Source organism: Sinocyclocheilus anshuiensis, unplaced genomic scaffold (genome assembly GCF_001515605.1).
Source record: "Sinocyclocheilus anshuiensis isolate Anshui unplaced genomic scaffold, SAMN03320099.WGS_v1.1 scaffold466, whole genome shotgun sequence".
NCBI classification, from domain to species: Eukaryota; Metazoa; Chordata; class Actinopteri; order Cypriniformes; family Cyprinidae; genus Sinocyclocheilus; species Sinocyclocheilus anshuiensis.
This window is the reverse complement of record NW_015544159.1, coordinates 880,343-894,918: the sequence shown is the minus strand read 5'-3', so window position 1 is coordinate 894,918 and position 14,576 is coordinate 880,343. Positions and strand designations below refer to the sequence as shown.

The 14,576-nt window shown below is 36.4% G+C and overlaps 1 protein-coding gene across 1 annotated transcript in view; it reads right to left on the bottom strand.

Annotated features, from left to right (window-relative positions):
• The window catches only part of LOC107695510 (protein bicaudal C homolog 1-B-like), a 104,492-nt gene that overhangs the window by 10,426 nt on the left and 79,490 nt on the right, over positions 1-14,576 (bottom strand). The window contains exons 9-17 of the mRNA XM_016495452.1: positions 12,331-12,519; positions 8,672-8,923; positions 6,619-6,750; positions 4,119-4,326; positions 2,915-3,073; positions 2,348-2,529; positions 2,058-2,199; positions 729-882; positions 454-610 (exon numbers count right to left, since the gene is read on the bottom strand). Of these exons, the coding sequence (XP_016350938.1) occupies positions 454-610; positions 729-882; positions 2,058-2,199; positions 2,348-2,529; positions 2,915-3,073; positions 4,119-4,326; positions 6,619-6,750; positions 8,672-8,923; positions 12,331-12,519 (1,575 nt within the window). The remainder of the gene's footprint in view (positions 1-453; positions 611-728; positions 883-2,057; positions 2,200-2,347; positions 2,530-2,914; positions 3,074-4,118; positions 4,327-6,618; positions 6,751-8,671; positions 8,924-12,330; positions 12,520-14,576) is intronic.

Genomic DNA, 14,576 nt, shown 5'->3' with positions numbered 1-14,576 from the left:
AGAACCATTATAAATAATTGATTGTGAGTAATTATTAATAATAACTAAGCAGCAAATCAGCATATTAGAATGACTTCTGAAGGATCATGTGACACTGAAGACTTGAGTAATGATGCTGAAAAATCAGCTTTGCATCACAGGAATAAATTACATTTTAAAATATAAAAAAAATAGAAACCAGTTCTTTTAAATTGTAATACTATTTCACAATATTATTGTTTTTGATCAAATAAATGCAGCCTTGGTGAGCATAAGAGACTTCATTTGAAAAACATTAAGAATTTTAATTATTCCAAACTTTTGACAGGTAGTATATTATTTCAATAAGGGATGTTACTGAAACGATGAAAGCTAATTGAGATATTGATGGCTGCTCTATTCATTCGATAATTGTCTTTGGAACTAAGGGAAGCACTATGACTGAGTTTATAAGTAACTTTAAGAATTCACTACCTGCATGTTGGAGAAGGAGGATTGGTGCGGCAGGCGGATTCTGTCTGAATTCTGCTGAGCGGCCCGTTCGGCTGCTCTTTCACTGCCTGGAGCGCGTTTATCAGCCACCGGACTCTCCGAGGCACTGGAGTCAGAGTCTGACAACAGACAGTCTGAACTAGACAGGTAAAAGAGTAGATAAATAGAACAACTAGGTTTAATCACATGCTGCATTAGTGGCTAACTCTAACATCGACTAGTGATTGACTGTTGAGGGATTGTGTGTGTGTTCATACTGTAGGAGGGAGTTCTTGGTGCCCTGAAGCAGCTCCAGGGCTTGCCTCTTTCCTGATGTCGTCTTACAAGATGCCAACATCTGCTTCAGTTCATTGCTGTTTCCCGAGTGAGAGGGGCTTCGAGGCATGCCCACCTCCACGAACGTATCCGATCCTGAAACACACACACGTACACATAAACGAAACAGTGTTATTCTTTCCTCAAGCCCCCATATTGAACGCTTTAGTTGAGTAGTTTGAGATTGTATTCCTGCAGCACTCAGCATCAGAGAATCTAACACGAGATTGAATTGACTTCGCTGAAAGCATCTGAAAGCAAAACCAGACTGACTAAATGGATGTTAGGCCAACTCAAACAGCTTTAACAATGCTGGAGCACGGAAAACCTTGGCCTTGTATTTCCACAGATGCCCCGTTCAGAGAGCAAGAAGGAAAGGTATAATAATTTGGAACTGAGTTTATATTTATCCATAATTAGACTGACCAAAGTCAATAAATTCTCGCTTTCAATCTAGAGAAGGTCGAGGAGTTGTTTCAAGTGCTAATCAAACGGTTGACATAATTCAGCGGTGAATGTCACTGGTTGCATTAGGCTGCAATAAAGAGAGTATAATATATCTTTCAATTAATGTAGCCTTGGAAAGTGACATGCATGAAATGTTGATTCACACGGCAGACATCGCAGTACAAATTAAGCTTGCTGGCATTTACCAGATAAAATTACTGAATTCTGACATATGTCAGGGATCAGTCTTGCAGAATATGCCATCACACTTGACTGACTGTAAAGTTTTTTTTTGTTGTTTTTTTGCAAAAAAAGAATTGCAAAAAAAGAATAAAATTAATAAATAAAATGTTTATTTGATCAGAAATACAGTAAAAACAATACTATTGTGAAATATTACGATTTAAATAAGATTTTTTAAACTGATTTAACTGATTCTTTGATAAATAGAAAGCTCAAAAGAATATTTATTCTAATTTATTTGAAATATAAATCTTTTTTAACATTATAAATGTCTTTACTGTCACTTTTATCCATTTGATGTGTGCTTGCTAAATAAATTATTAATAACAAAAAAACTGGTAGTGTGTATATGTATAAAAAATCTTGGTAGTGTGTATATGTATAACAATTGAAAATTATTAATATTAATGTCTTACAATTAGTTTATTTTTCTGATCCCATTGGAAACGTTTTATTTTATATTAAGCATTTTTTTTTTTACTAAGAAAAAAGAAAATTACTTGTCAAGAAATTGATTTTTGCAGTGCAGAGAAATGCGTCTTGTAGTGAGGATATAATGAGGAGCTGTGGATAATGCAGACCTTGGTCTTGGCTGGCTTTGCTGGACAGCGGTTCAGAAGGGCAGTGGGGACTGGCTTCCTGTACAGAGTCACCATGAGCTGCGGTCAGAACTTTATCTGCCAGAGACGCTGCAGACATTCTGCTGTACATGGTCCTGGGCTGCTACACAACACACATGCACACAATATTCTGGTCAAGAGGAAGTCAAAGAAGACTAACCATGAGATATATACACAACATTAGCATAATTATATGACATTTTTAACATAACTGTATATCATCTCATGATGGTGAAAGAATACTTGCTCACTTTGCTACTAAGGGAGCACACAGCTTTACTGCAGTCTGATACTCTGTTGACTTGGGCATCTATGGGGGCAAGACCAGGCGGAGGGGACGGAGTGTTCTGGGTGTAGCCTGGCACCCCTGACAGCAAGATGCTGGTTAGAGTTGCCTGGGTGGCTGGGTGGATCATCAAGGGCGATGAGAAACCTAAGAAAAAAAATTGTTTAGTTTGAAAGACCTTTTACTATTGTATAATAAAATTCTAACATTAAATATAATATATAATACAATATAATATAATAATGGACTGTGTTCTAAAAAACAACGTGAATGTAAAGTGGACTGAGACTCTAGAGAAACATTCCTATTATATAATAAAATTCCAACATTAAAAATAAAATAAAATAGAATGGGTTCTAAATTACAATGTGAATGTAAAGTGGACTGAGACCCTATCACAACTAAAGTAATCCACTTTCAAGTTCAGGTACATTGTTGTTTTATTTCAAGATAATGTAAGTGTGAACATGAGATGATGAATCCATACAAAGTGTGTTTGTTTGTGGAGGAAGTCTGTCAGTCTTCTCCTTACTTGGAGTGCTGGCAGGACTGGCCAGTGAGTTGGGCCACAGATTGGGGCAGGGTGTTCCAGAGGTGGATGTATGTAATGGGCTGATGGAGCTGTTGAGAGCGTTGAGAAGGGAGTTGGTGGAAGGTAGTGTCATGGAGGTTGCCGTAGGTCCCAGAAGACCTACAGGTCAGACAAAAAATATGAGACAATATTACACAATTATTACACAAATATTACACAACCATAAACACAATTTCAACATAAGACATATCCTGAACACATAAAGAAATAGTTCAGAAATGAAAATCTGCAGCAAATCTACTTACTCTTAGGCTGTCTAAGATGAATGGGAGTTTTTTTCTTAATCAGAACAGTTTTTGAAAAATTCAGCATTACATCACCTGCTTAGCAATGGATCCAGCAGCAGTGAATGGGTGCCGTCAGAATTAGAGTCCAAACAGTTGATTTATTACAAACATGCAGCTTTTCACTTCACAAGATGTTAATTGATGGACTGGAGTGGTGTGGATTACTTGTGGATTATTGTGGTGTTTTTATCAGCTGTTTGGACTCTCATTCCGACGGCACCCATTCACTGCAGAAGATCCATTGGTGAGCAAGTGATGGAATGCTACATTTCTCCAAATCTGATCAGATGAAGAAACAAACCCATCTACATCTCGGACGGCCTGAGGGTGAGCAAAGTTTCATTTTTGAAAGCACTTACTGTGCAAGAAGTACATCTCATTCAGCTGTTCAGGTAATGTAGTGTTAATTTTGCAAACAAATTTTAACCTAATTTTAGTGATTTAGACTTCTGACTAAATTCTTTTAATTTTAGGCACATTTTAGCAGGGAGACAGAAATAATAATTGATTTAGTCCCCCTACTTTTTTTTCTTTTTTTTTTTTTCTTTGGTGCAAAGATGTAAAACTACAACTTCAGAACCATGCAGAAGTCTAAGCCAACTGGTTTAGTCGGCAGAACAAGCAATAGCATAGTAAGTGGAAGTGGTAATCATGTTATGCTTTGCACCCACTTACATGCCTTTCAGCAAAACATTTAGGACTACTGGGAGTATCTTGCATAACCTCATTAATATTCACAAGTCAAGCTGACAATAATGTCCCCCTCACTTTTTGTATTGTTCCCACACCCCTGCATTTTAGACTTTTGAATACAGTTTCAGTCCAAAAAATAAAAAATAAATGTACTCTTTTGTTACCCAGGCTGGTGAGGCCGAGGCCGGCAGAGGCCAGGATGTCGAGGCCAACAGGGAAGCTGAGAGGTGGAGGTGGAGCAGGGCCAGATGGAGGACTGCTGCTGTTACTGCTGGTAGGGACTGATACGCCACTGCTCTCCAAACCCAACAGATAACGCCTGGCCTCATACATGTTCAGAGCGTTCCTCTCCACACTCTTCACTATCACTGACTGACAGCCCAGACAAAAGAGATTTACAGTTTAGAAATCAGCTCCTGTCCACTAGTAGGTGCTATATTTTATTAGTACTGTGTTTGTTCGGTGTCATTCAAAAAATAACAACAGCTGAAGTTGTTTCAACAACAATAGAATAATTAGTTCACACCAAAGACTATAACTTTAACGATAACAATAATGATAAAGTTGTAAAAATCGTTCTCAATTTAAACTATATCGATAGTGCGCAGATACGGCGCAGATGGACAATGTTGTTGGAATCAGTTTCAAAGTGATTTTTTTTCCACTCTTCTAGGGTTGGCATAATCAGTATTTTTTGCCTTTGTAGTGCAGAATGGCACCATTATGAATATAATGTACTTGGTGTTTCCTTTTAAAGGGAGTTTTTTTATTATTATTAATTTGACCACTTATTGTGGATGTTAAAGGATCTGCAGAGTAGAAGGTGCTACACACAGCAAGAAACTTTACCATACTTTACTTTTATCATTAAGTTATTTTATTGACTGGGAGTTTCTGCTGCTTAGATTCAATAGATGGTCTTTTTTTTTTCAATAGAAAGTAAATTCTGATTTCAGTATGTTTTAAAGTTACTGTATGTTTTCAGTTAACATCAAGTTCTTTTATTTCAAAAGATCAATGGAAATTTTACTTCTCATTATCCCTTTAATTCATGGAATATGAGTTTGAGGTCGTAAAGATCTATTAGTGGTGAACTTGCTGAACTAAAATGAATCTGAGAGTGGAGATTTTCTGTGGCTGTACTTAAATTCTACATGTCCTCGTATTTCCCTCTCAATTGGTAGTTTGTACAGTACTTCCTTCTTAGCATATGTGCTGTATATACTAGTCAAGGCTACTACTGTAGCAAACTATTAGCAGAGTGAAAGAAGAGAAGCCAGAGGCATCAACACAAATCACTGAAATGAAAAAAACAGAGGTTTATACTAAGACTGATAATTTACAGTGCTGCCATTCAGCCTAAAACACAGGATAGGATTTCACTCTTGACCATGACCAAGGACGTGAAGCATTCCCAGTTTCCACATACTGCTAGTAAGCCACCCGCAAATCCTATACGTTCCATACATTACTTTTACAAGACTAGGCATCTTAATTTTAAGCCTCTGAAAGAACTAGGCCTTAATGCTTGATCTGAGGATTCAAGGTGTCTTACAGGGTACCATCAAAAATCTGGACACTTAATCCACACTTAAAAATGTACGAATGCACTTATATTACACTACCGGGACTACTGGGGTCGGTAAATTTTGTAATGTTTTTGAAAGTCTCTTATGCTCACCAAAGCTGCATTTATATGATCAGAAATATAGTAAAAATAGTAATATTGTGAAACATTACAACTTAAAACATTTTTCTATATGAATATATTTTAAAATGTAATTTATTATGTAATGTAATTCCATTACTCTAGTCTTCAGTGTCACATGATCCTTCAGAAACGATTCTGATCATTTCTTATTATCATCAGTGTTGAATATGCTACTTCATAGTTCTGTGGAAACTGTGATACAAGATTCTTTGATGAATAGAAAGTTCAAAAGCAGCAATTATTTGAAATATATACAAGCAACATTTTCAAAAATATATGTACACTGTAAAAATGATTGTGATTTTAATGATAAAAGACTAAAATGTTATGATAAAAACCTGTACATTTGTTAATAATAAGTTTCCTTTATCTGGTGAATAACTATTTAACTGTAATAGATCTAACCTTACATTTAATAGAATTTTACAGTAAAATACTGTTACATTCACAGATTTTGGAAGTGAAAAAGAACAGATATCATATAATTTACAGTGAAAAACCATAAATTGACATTACAATGTTTCTCCTGCATGACACTTCACATTTGATGTTTTTTTTTAAATAACTCTATTTTTTAGTTTTTTCTTATCAGTTAGTTACATTATGTTTTATGTTACATCTACCTATATATATATATATATATATGTGTATTCAAACACACACTTAATATTTTGTTATAAATGTTACATATTTTTTGTAAAGGTCTGGCAACCACAGCTGCCGTTAGTTTATCGTGAATTTCACCTTGAACTTGAGGAGAACTGACTTCATGCATCCACTAAAAATCCCCTTGCAAAAATGTCTCAAAAAACATAAAGTAAGTTCTGAGAAAAGCTCAGAGTGTGACATCCAAAAGTATCCACCACCATATGCGATAAATGTTGCATATGTACTGTAAGGTTGGGTTTAGGTCATGTACATATCTTTGAGTTTGCGGCTGTGAGTGTGCAAACCTTGCTAGGTTGCTTGGGTTTGGGTTTGACACTAATGAACACATCAAGCTGTTCCGTTAGGGAAGTAATGCACTGCGGTTCCACCTCGATGTCCTCTTTGATATCAAACATCAGCACCAGTGGCAGGCAGCCCTGCAGAAAGCACAAGGAAGAAAGCGAGAGAAAGAAATAAACAAAGTTTTTCTACACCGTTGTAAATCATTCATACAGTCGAACTTTAAGTGTTTCAAGGACTCTGTTGGCCTCGGTCCTAAAGCAGCTAAGCTACAGTTATTCAGCAGTGATCCATCACCTTCTTCTCATGTTGAAAAGAAAAACAGCAGCAGGTACTCCAGGCGTAAGGCTTTCATTTTACTGGGCCTTGACCTTCTTTTTCCTCTCCCTACACAGCTAACTCAGCAGACAGTGAAAAAACCGCTACATATGCAGGAAAAGTTCTAGAGCCTATTTGTGTGGTGGGAAGCCTGCTATGACAGTCATAATTGTGAATGCTAAAAATGTCCTTAATGGATCTAAATTGAGCCAGAAAACTGTGAATAAATTATTCTTGAGTGCTGTGTCTCCCCTCGGCCTCCAGCTGAGTGTTTAAATCAGGACTTGCGGGGACAGACAGGTTGATATCGGTCTCCAGAGAGAACCGCAGTGTGGTGGAGGGCTAAATATTTTGCTTTCAGAGCGAGGAAATGCTGTCCACACAGGAGCCCTTCCTGGGCTGACCTCGGAAACAGGAGCCCTCCCTGGGCTAAACGGGGAAACACAAACGCGAGGAAAAAGTCGCCGCTCACTTTCGGTTTTGTTCCGCTGTTCTGTCACGGTGCACACACACGAGGAACGAGGAGACGCTGGAGAATACTTTACCAAGACTTTATTTACAGGAACCAAGGGAGATGAACTCAGGAAGACGTTTAACAGCGGACAGAGAACTTGGGACTGGGAACACTATTTATACACACAGGAGGAGGGGATGACGAGACACACCTGGGAGCAATGAAACATCAAGTAATCAGGGGAGGAACAGGAAACTAACCAAATAAGGGCATGGGAAGGCACATGGGGAGCAGGACACACACAAAACATGGAACAGAGTCTGACACCACTTGTGTGTTCCTCAAGAGAATCGTGTTTTTCTTCTGGTGCCCCTGCCTTTGTCAGTTTAATGTTCTTCTGTGTTGGTTGGAGACCATTAATTTGAAAAGGACCACTACATAATGAGACAAACCAGAGTTGCTATTTGTAATGGTTTGAGGGAAGATGAGATGAGATTAGATGAGAGTAGAGAGAAACTAAAGCTTCACATTTTCTGAAGAAAATCATGCAAAATTCAGCTTGATAACATTTGTAATAAATTCTAAGGTGTTCTGGGTTGTTGTTAAGGTTTACTTTGCGGTTGCTAAGTAGTTAGGTGGCTATTTACTGGAAAACAAAACTAAAAAAACTAAAAATTTTTAACAGTAGTTTTCATTTCATAAAAAAAAGAAACCAAAAAAATCAACTTTAATAATCAACACTCAAATAAAAACAAAAAAGTTGTATATATATATTATATTGTTTACAAGCTGTAAATTAATTTGATCAATATTTTGGCCCTGTACATTTGTTTTGTTAGAAACCGAAAATTTTATTTTTGGCCAAATATTTTTGGTTGCAAAAATTTCAGTGCATTGGTATCAATTCTCATAAAAAATGTCAAATTATCTGATATTTTAAGATATTTATTGACTTTCACACAAAGTCATGAGGGTCTGCAGGGGTCCTCTCTATGATATCATTCCTATTTTTTATTTGATTTTTTTTTAATTGATAAATCAGGACAAACAAAATAAGCATTATGTCATTGACCCTATTACTGGAAAACAAGAGTAGAACAGTAAAAAGAAAATGAGTCACTGCGCTGCAAGTGTGGAATTTTTTCACCCATTTTTTGCCCAACAAGTCTGAATGCTTAGAAAAAATCGTACACTGTTCCTCAACAAGGTGCATGATTTGGGGCATCATTCATGTCAGTAGCACAAATGCTGTGGGATGAGAAATAAAGAACAAAAAAATCTCTCACCATCAGGTACTGGCGAGCCAGACACACAGAGTCAATGTTTCCCTGCACGTAGACGGTGGATTTCTTCTGCGGGCAGTTTGGGTCTGGGAAGTGGACCTGCGCTCCTGTGCGCTGCATGATGTGCTTGATGTTGCTGCCGTTGCGGCCCATCATGAAGAGGTGGTGCTGGGGCGCGATGTCAAGCTGTGTGCTGACTGTGATGGCGCTGGCCAGGCTGCCCGCGAGATGCTCCAGTAACACTGCTGTGCCCCTCTGCAACGAAGCCAGGGTTGGAAATTAATGGGGACATAAGGCAAAAATGCCACCGAAATTAACAAAACTGAATCCAAATTTCAAGGTAAGGGGGAAAAAAGGCCCTCCACAATTAAGCTTAATCTATTACAACTGTCACAATTAAAATTTGAAAATGAATAAAAAGTGTTGACTGCAGCATTTTGAGTAAGTGTTTTGTATGGAAGCCCCTTTCTGCCATGGGATAAAAAATAAAAAAAAGATATTCAGATATTTTTTATTCTCCCAATATTGGACTTTCTCTGAATTGTGAGTTTACATCTCGCAATTCTGATTTTTCTTATAATTGTGAGTTTACATCTCACACTCTATATGTCGCAATTTTGAGTTTACATAACGCAATTCTTTTTGGACTTTTTTTTAGAATTGCAATTGCAAGTTTATAGACTATTATGGAAGCTTGTTTCCACCACTGAATAAAAAATAAAATGGTAATTCCGACTTTTCACAATTCAGAATTTTTTCTTGCAATTGCAAGTTTACATCTCAGTTATAATGCCAGAATTGTGAGTTTACTTTTTTTTTAAAATCAGAATTGGACTTTATAACTTGCAATTCTGACATTATTTCTTGCAATTGCGAGTTTATATCCTGCAATTCTGACTTTATAACTCGCAATTGCGAGAACTGCGAGATGATAAAAAGTTGCAATTATTCATTCGTTTTTTACATTTCATTTATTTTTCTCAGAATTGCGAGATATAAATGCGCAAATGTGAGTTTATAAGTTGAAATTGTCAGATACAACGTTGCAATTCTGAGAAAAAAAAGTCATATTGTAAGATGTTATCATTTATTGTAAATTTTAAGATGAATTGTAAGATGTTAACTCACAATTGCAAGTTTATAACTTAAAATTGCAAGATATAAACTCACAATTCTGAGATGACAAGTGAATTTGTGAGATGTCAGCACATAATTGCGAGAAAGAAAGTGACTTTTGAGATAAAAGGTTACAATTACCTTTTTAATTTTTTTTTATCCAGTGGCAGAAACAAGCTTCCATAGTTTTGTTTTTATGCTATTAAGATGTTAAGGTTTGATTTTATAATCCATAATGCCATGTCAGATGCAGCTTCTGTGTAAAGATGAATTTTGTTGATAAAATTTTATTGGTAACAGTCTATAGTTTTCTTATTGATGGAAGTAATTGTAATAGTAAAGTATTTGACATAAAAGACATTTAATAAGTTAATTATAAAAATTGCCCTTACAAAGGTAAAAAAAAAAAAAAAGAAAGAATAGTTTTTCACACTAATGGAGCATATTTTAGTAAACAAGAACCTCTTTATGTTCTTGTTTTTCCATCTGGCATATACAAACCTGAGAATGACCTAGATTGGAGAGTTTCTTTCAGCACGCCATAAAACTAGGGGAAGAGAGGAAAGGCAAAGGGGCTCTTTTGGGGTTCCTTTCTGGCCGTGTTCGTAGGCGGTTTTGGCACAGAACTCCTCACTCCAGCTCTTAACACATACCAGGCATAGCCAGCAGCCCACAGAACAACTAAAGCCCCATACCCTTCCTCAAGACCAGAGATGGAAGAAGATTCTCCTTGGGAAGAATAGCAGGCTCTTCCCACACCCTCAGTCTAAAGTGTTGCCGGCAGTCATTAGCACAACATGAAGAGTTCAGCGCCACCGGCAAACACCACAGACACACAGAGATCAAAGGTTGTGTAGGTGTGTGCTGGAGGATTTACTGTGATCTTTTCTGGAGCTAATGAGGATGTTCCCTTTAGGAGATGAAAATGCTTTGCAAACATTATACCCCATAGGAATATTCCTTTAAAATTTAAGGTTTTATGAAGGTAAATTTAAGACTTTTTAAAGACCTTGCATTGCATTATTACAAGAGTTGCGTTAGCAATACTTCAAAATTTCAAAATACAACTTTGTGCTGATCTCTTTAATTATGCAATTAAAAATTAATGGAGAATTAATGGAATAACTGGTTTAATTGAACAAAATGAAGTGAGTTTATGATAAAAAACAACAACAAATATCCACAAATGGACTTTACAGATATTTGTTCTTGTTTACAAAAAAACCCCAAAACAAACAAACACATACAATTTTGACTTCATATCTTCATTTTGCATCTAAAGTAAATGTATCTTAATTTAAGGACGTTTAGATATTTGTACTGGAAAACAAGACAAAAATACGGAGGAAGATATACATTTTTAGCAATGCATGCAACATTTTATGCCCTTTTTAAAACCTTTTTTAAGTCTTATTTTGTGGAACCTTGAAATGAGACTTTTAGGCCCTCAGAAACCCTTATATTTTTCTCATAGAAATCAATCTGCTTCTCAGATTTTTGTCCTGAGAAAAAAAACTAGTAATCTCACACGTATCCCAAATAAGATATCACAACGTCACACACAAAACAAGCAACAACAAAAACTTTACAAAATATCAATAATCAACACTTTCACAAATGTGATCCTGGAGCACAAAACCAGTCTTAAGTCGCTGGGGTATATTTGTAGCAATAGCCAAAAATACATTGTATGTAATCAAAAAATCATTAGTATATTAAGTAAAGATCATGTTCCATGAATATATTTTGAAAATGTCCTACTGTAAATATATTAAAACTTCATTTTTGATTAGTAATAGGCATTGATAAGGACTTCATTTGGACAACTTTAAAGGCGATTTTCTCAATATTTAGATTTTTTTGCACCCTCAGATTCCAGATTTTCAAATAGTTGTTATCCTAACAATCCATATATCAATGGAAAGCTTATTTATTCAGCTTTCAGATGATGTATAAATCTCAATTTCGATAAATTGACCCTTATGACTGGTTTTGTGGTCCAGGGTCACATATCTTAGATACCACAGCACATACAGTATATCCCAACTTTAAAGTATTATAAAATTTTCACAACCCTCCTAATGTATGCAATATTCAAAGACTCCATATACTGTGCCACTGTTTTAACAATAAGTCCTGTGATTTCTTCCTTTGCTGAGAAATCTTTTATTTTCCACTACATTAAGCCATGCAAGATTGTCCTGTAAGATTACAGCAGATATATCAATCAATAACACAATGTTAGGTTTACATTAGAAAACTTAACATTGCAAATGCAAAAATGCAAATGAGATCTGAGAGCTGCAGTGGATGGAAAGATGTTATTAGTGAAGTTGATTCTTAAATGATAGTTAATATTTAAATGACTGAGAACATTAATTCTATAAAAACCTAAAAAAACAACAACAACAAACAAACAAAATACCTCCCAAAAAAACACAATGCAATGAAATATAATAAATTCAGAAAGTGATGTGTATAATATAGGAAAAAAACAAACTGCAACTGGAGAATTTGCCCCATATATGTGTTTATGAATGTCTCACCTTCACGGCCGCAGCATTATTCTGTGAGCCCCGCACCACTCCTGTCGCTCCATAGAGTCTGGACCTCTGTTTGAAGGCCACAGAGATGTTGTATGTCTGGGAGATGTGCTGGATGGCAGGAGAACTGGGGTCAGGGTTCAGCTGCACTATGACTGGCAGCTCGAACATCAACACCAGCGGGAGCAGCTCCTGAAAGAAGACCAACAGACCCATCAGTTAATGTAATCTAAATGATCAGTGCTGAATTATATTCATTAGATTGATATCAGTTTTGTGATTTCTGCTGGTGGCAGGTAAGGATTATGGTTAATTCATCAACAGACCCAATCTGGTTCAAATGGCAATTTCTTTTTTGGGGGGCTTTTGAAACATTTTAATACAAAGAGACAGAATAGAGTAAACAGGAAACTATGGGGAAGACAGGAGGACTGGGCAGGAACAGATTCAAACCCATGTCTCCCACATGAGCAACAGCCCAAGATATTCCTTGTGAAAAAAATAATTGCATTGAATGCACACGTGTCAAATCCTAAAAGTATTTTTTTTTAATTCTCTGCAGTGAATGGGTGCCGTCAGAATGAGAGTCCAAATAGCTGATAAAAACATCACAATAATCCACAAGTAATCCACACCACTCAAGTCGACATCATTTGACATCTTGTGAAGTGAAAAGCTGCATGTCTGGATGAACAAATTCATCAAGATTTTTTTGGCTTCAAACCGCTAAAATCCTCTATCCATAATGAAGCACCAATTATAAGAAATAATAACAATAAATAAAAACAGTTGTAAACAAATATGTCAGTGGATTTTGATGTGAGAGGACAATAGGGGATGGCCTTTTTCCACTGGAGGAAGCATTATTATGGATATTATGTATGGACTCATGTTTTGGCCAGAAGTGATGGTTTAGAGTTAAAACACCTTGATGGATTTTTTTCTTTTGATTTTTTGGACTCTCAGTCTGACGGCACCCACTCACTGCAGAGGATCCATTGCTGAGCAAGTGATGTAATTTGTAATAAATTTCTCCAAATCTGTTCTGGTGAAGAAACAAACTCTACACCTAGGATGGCCTAGGGTGAGTACATTTTCAGCAAATTTTCATTTTTGGTTGAAGGCTTCAAGAATCAACTCCTTCTTAGCTGTGAGCAGGAACGCATTTTTGGGACTATAACCACAGCTGAGAAAGAGATAGACTGTAACTGATGCACACAGTCTACAATCAGTTGTGCGCATAATGATTTTGACAATATTAAACAAGAAACTCAAGTTTTTAAATGTGCACAGGGCGACAAGACAGTGTGCGCTTGGCTTTAAAATGTAAACAACATGGTTTGCTCTGAATGAATGCTGGTAAAAATTACAGTTACTGCTAGCAGGGCATTTGGCCAACTTTCAAGCCATGAAGTCTTTAGAAACAAAGCGGAATAAGCATATATTTCCCATCATTCTCCTGTGATTTAGGGTCATCAAAAGCCCAGCAAACAGTGCCTTACCAAACTGAATTGGTAAACAGAATGAATGGCCAAGCCTTAAAAATGCGGCTCTGATCAGTCCCATATGCTTTGGGGGCTCCAGTCACCCTCATGTTCTGTACCGGGGGCCAAAATGAAAGACATTCTCTGCCCCTTTAGATGTGGTCGGGACAGTGACTCTCCCTTTAGACAAGGAGATGTTTATTAGGTTCAACTTTAGCTGGGAGCAGGGTATAACCTACTTCAAATGAAAATATTGTCATTGCTTACTCACCCTCATGTCATTCCAAACAGTTGATGGTAGCCATTGACTTCCATAATATATATATATTTTTCCATTTCCGTTTGGTTACCCATGTTCTTCAAAATATCTTCTTCTGTGTTTAGCAGAAAAAAGAAACTCATACAGGTTTGGAATGACATGAGGGTGACTAAATGATGACAGAATTGTCATTTTTGGGTGAACTATGCCTTTAAGTTTGGAATAATATTTTATTATCATTTCTTAGAGGGAAAAAAAACTTTTCATGACAAGACAAGGTTAGTTCAAGTTGTAAAATGTAATGCAATTCCCCAAAATGTAGGAATTTTTATAATAATTAATAATAATTTATGCATTTAGCAGACACTTTTATCCAAAGCGACTTACAGTGCATTCAGGCTATACATTTTTTACCAGTATGTGTGTTCCCTGGTAATCGAACCCACGACCTTTTGCACTGCTAATGCAATGCTCTACCACTGAGCCACAGGAACATTAATATTAAC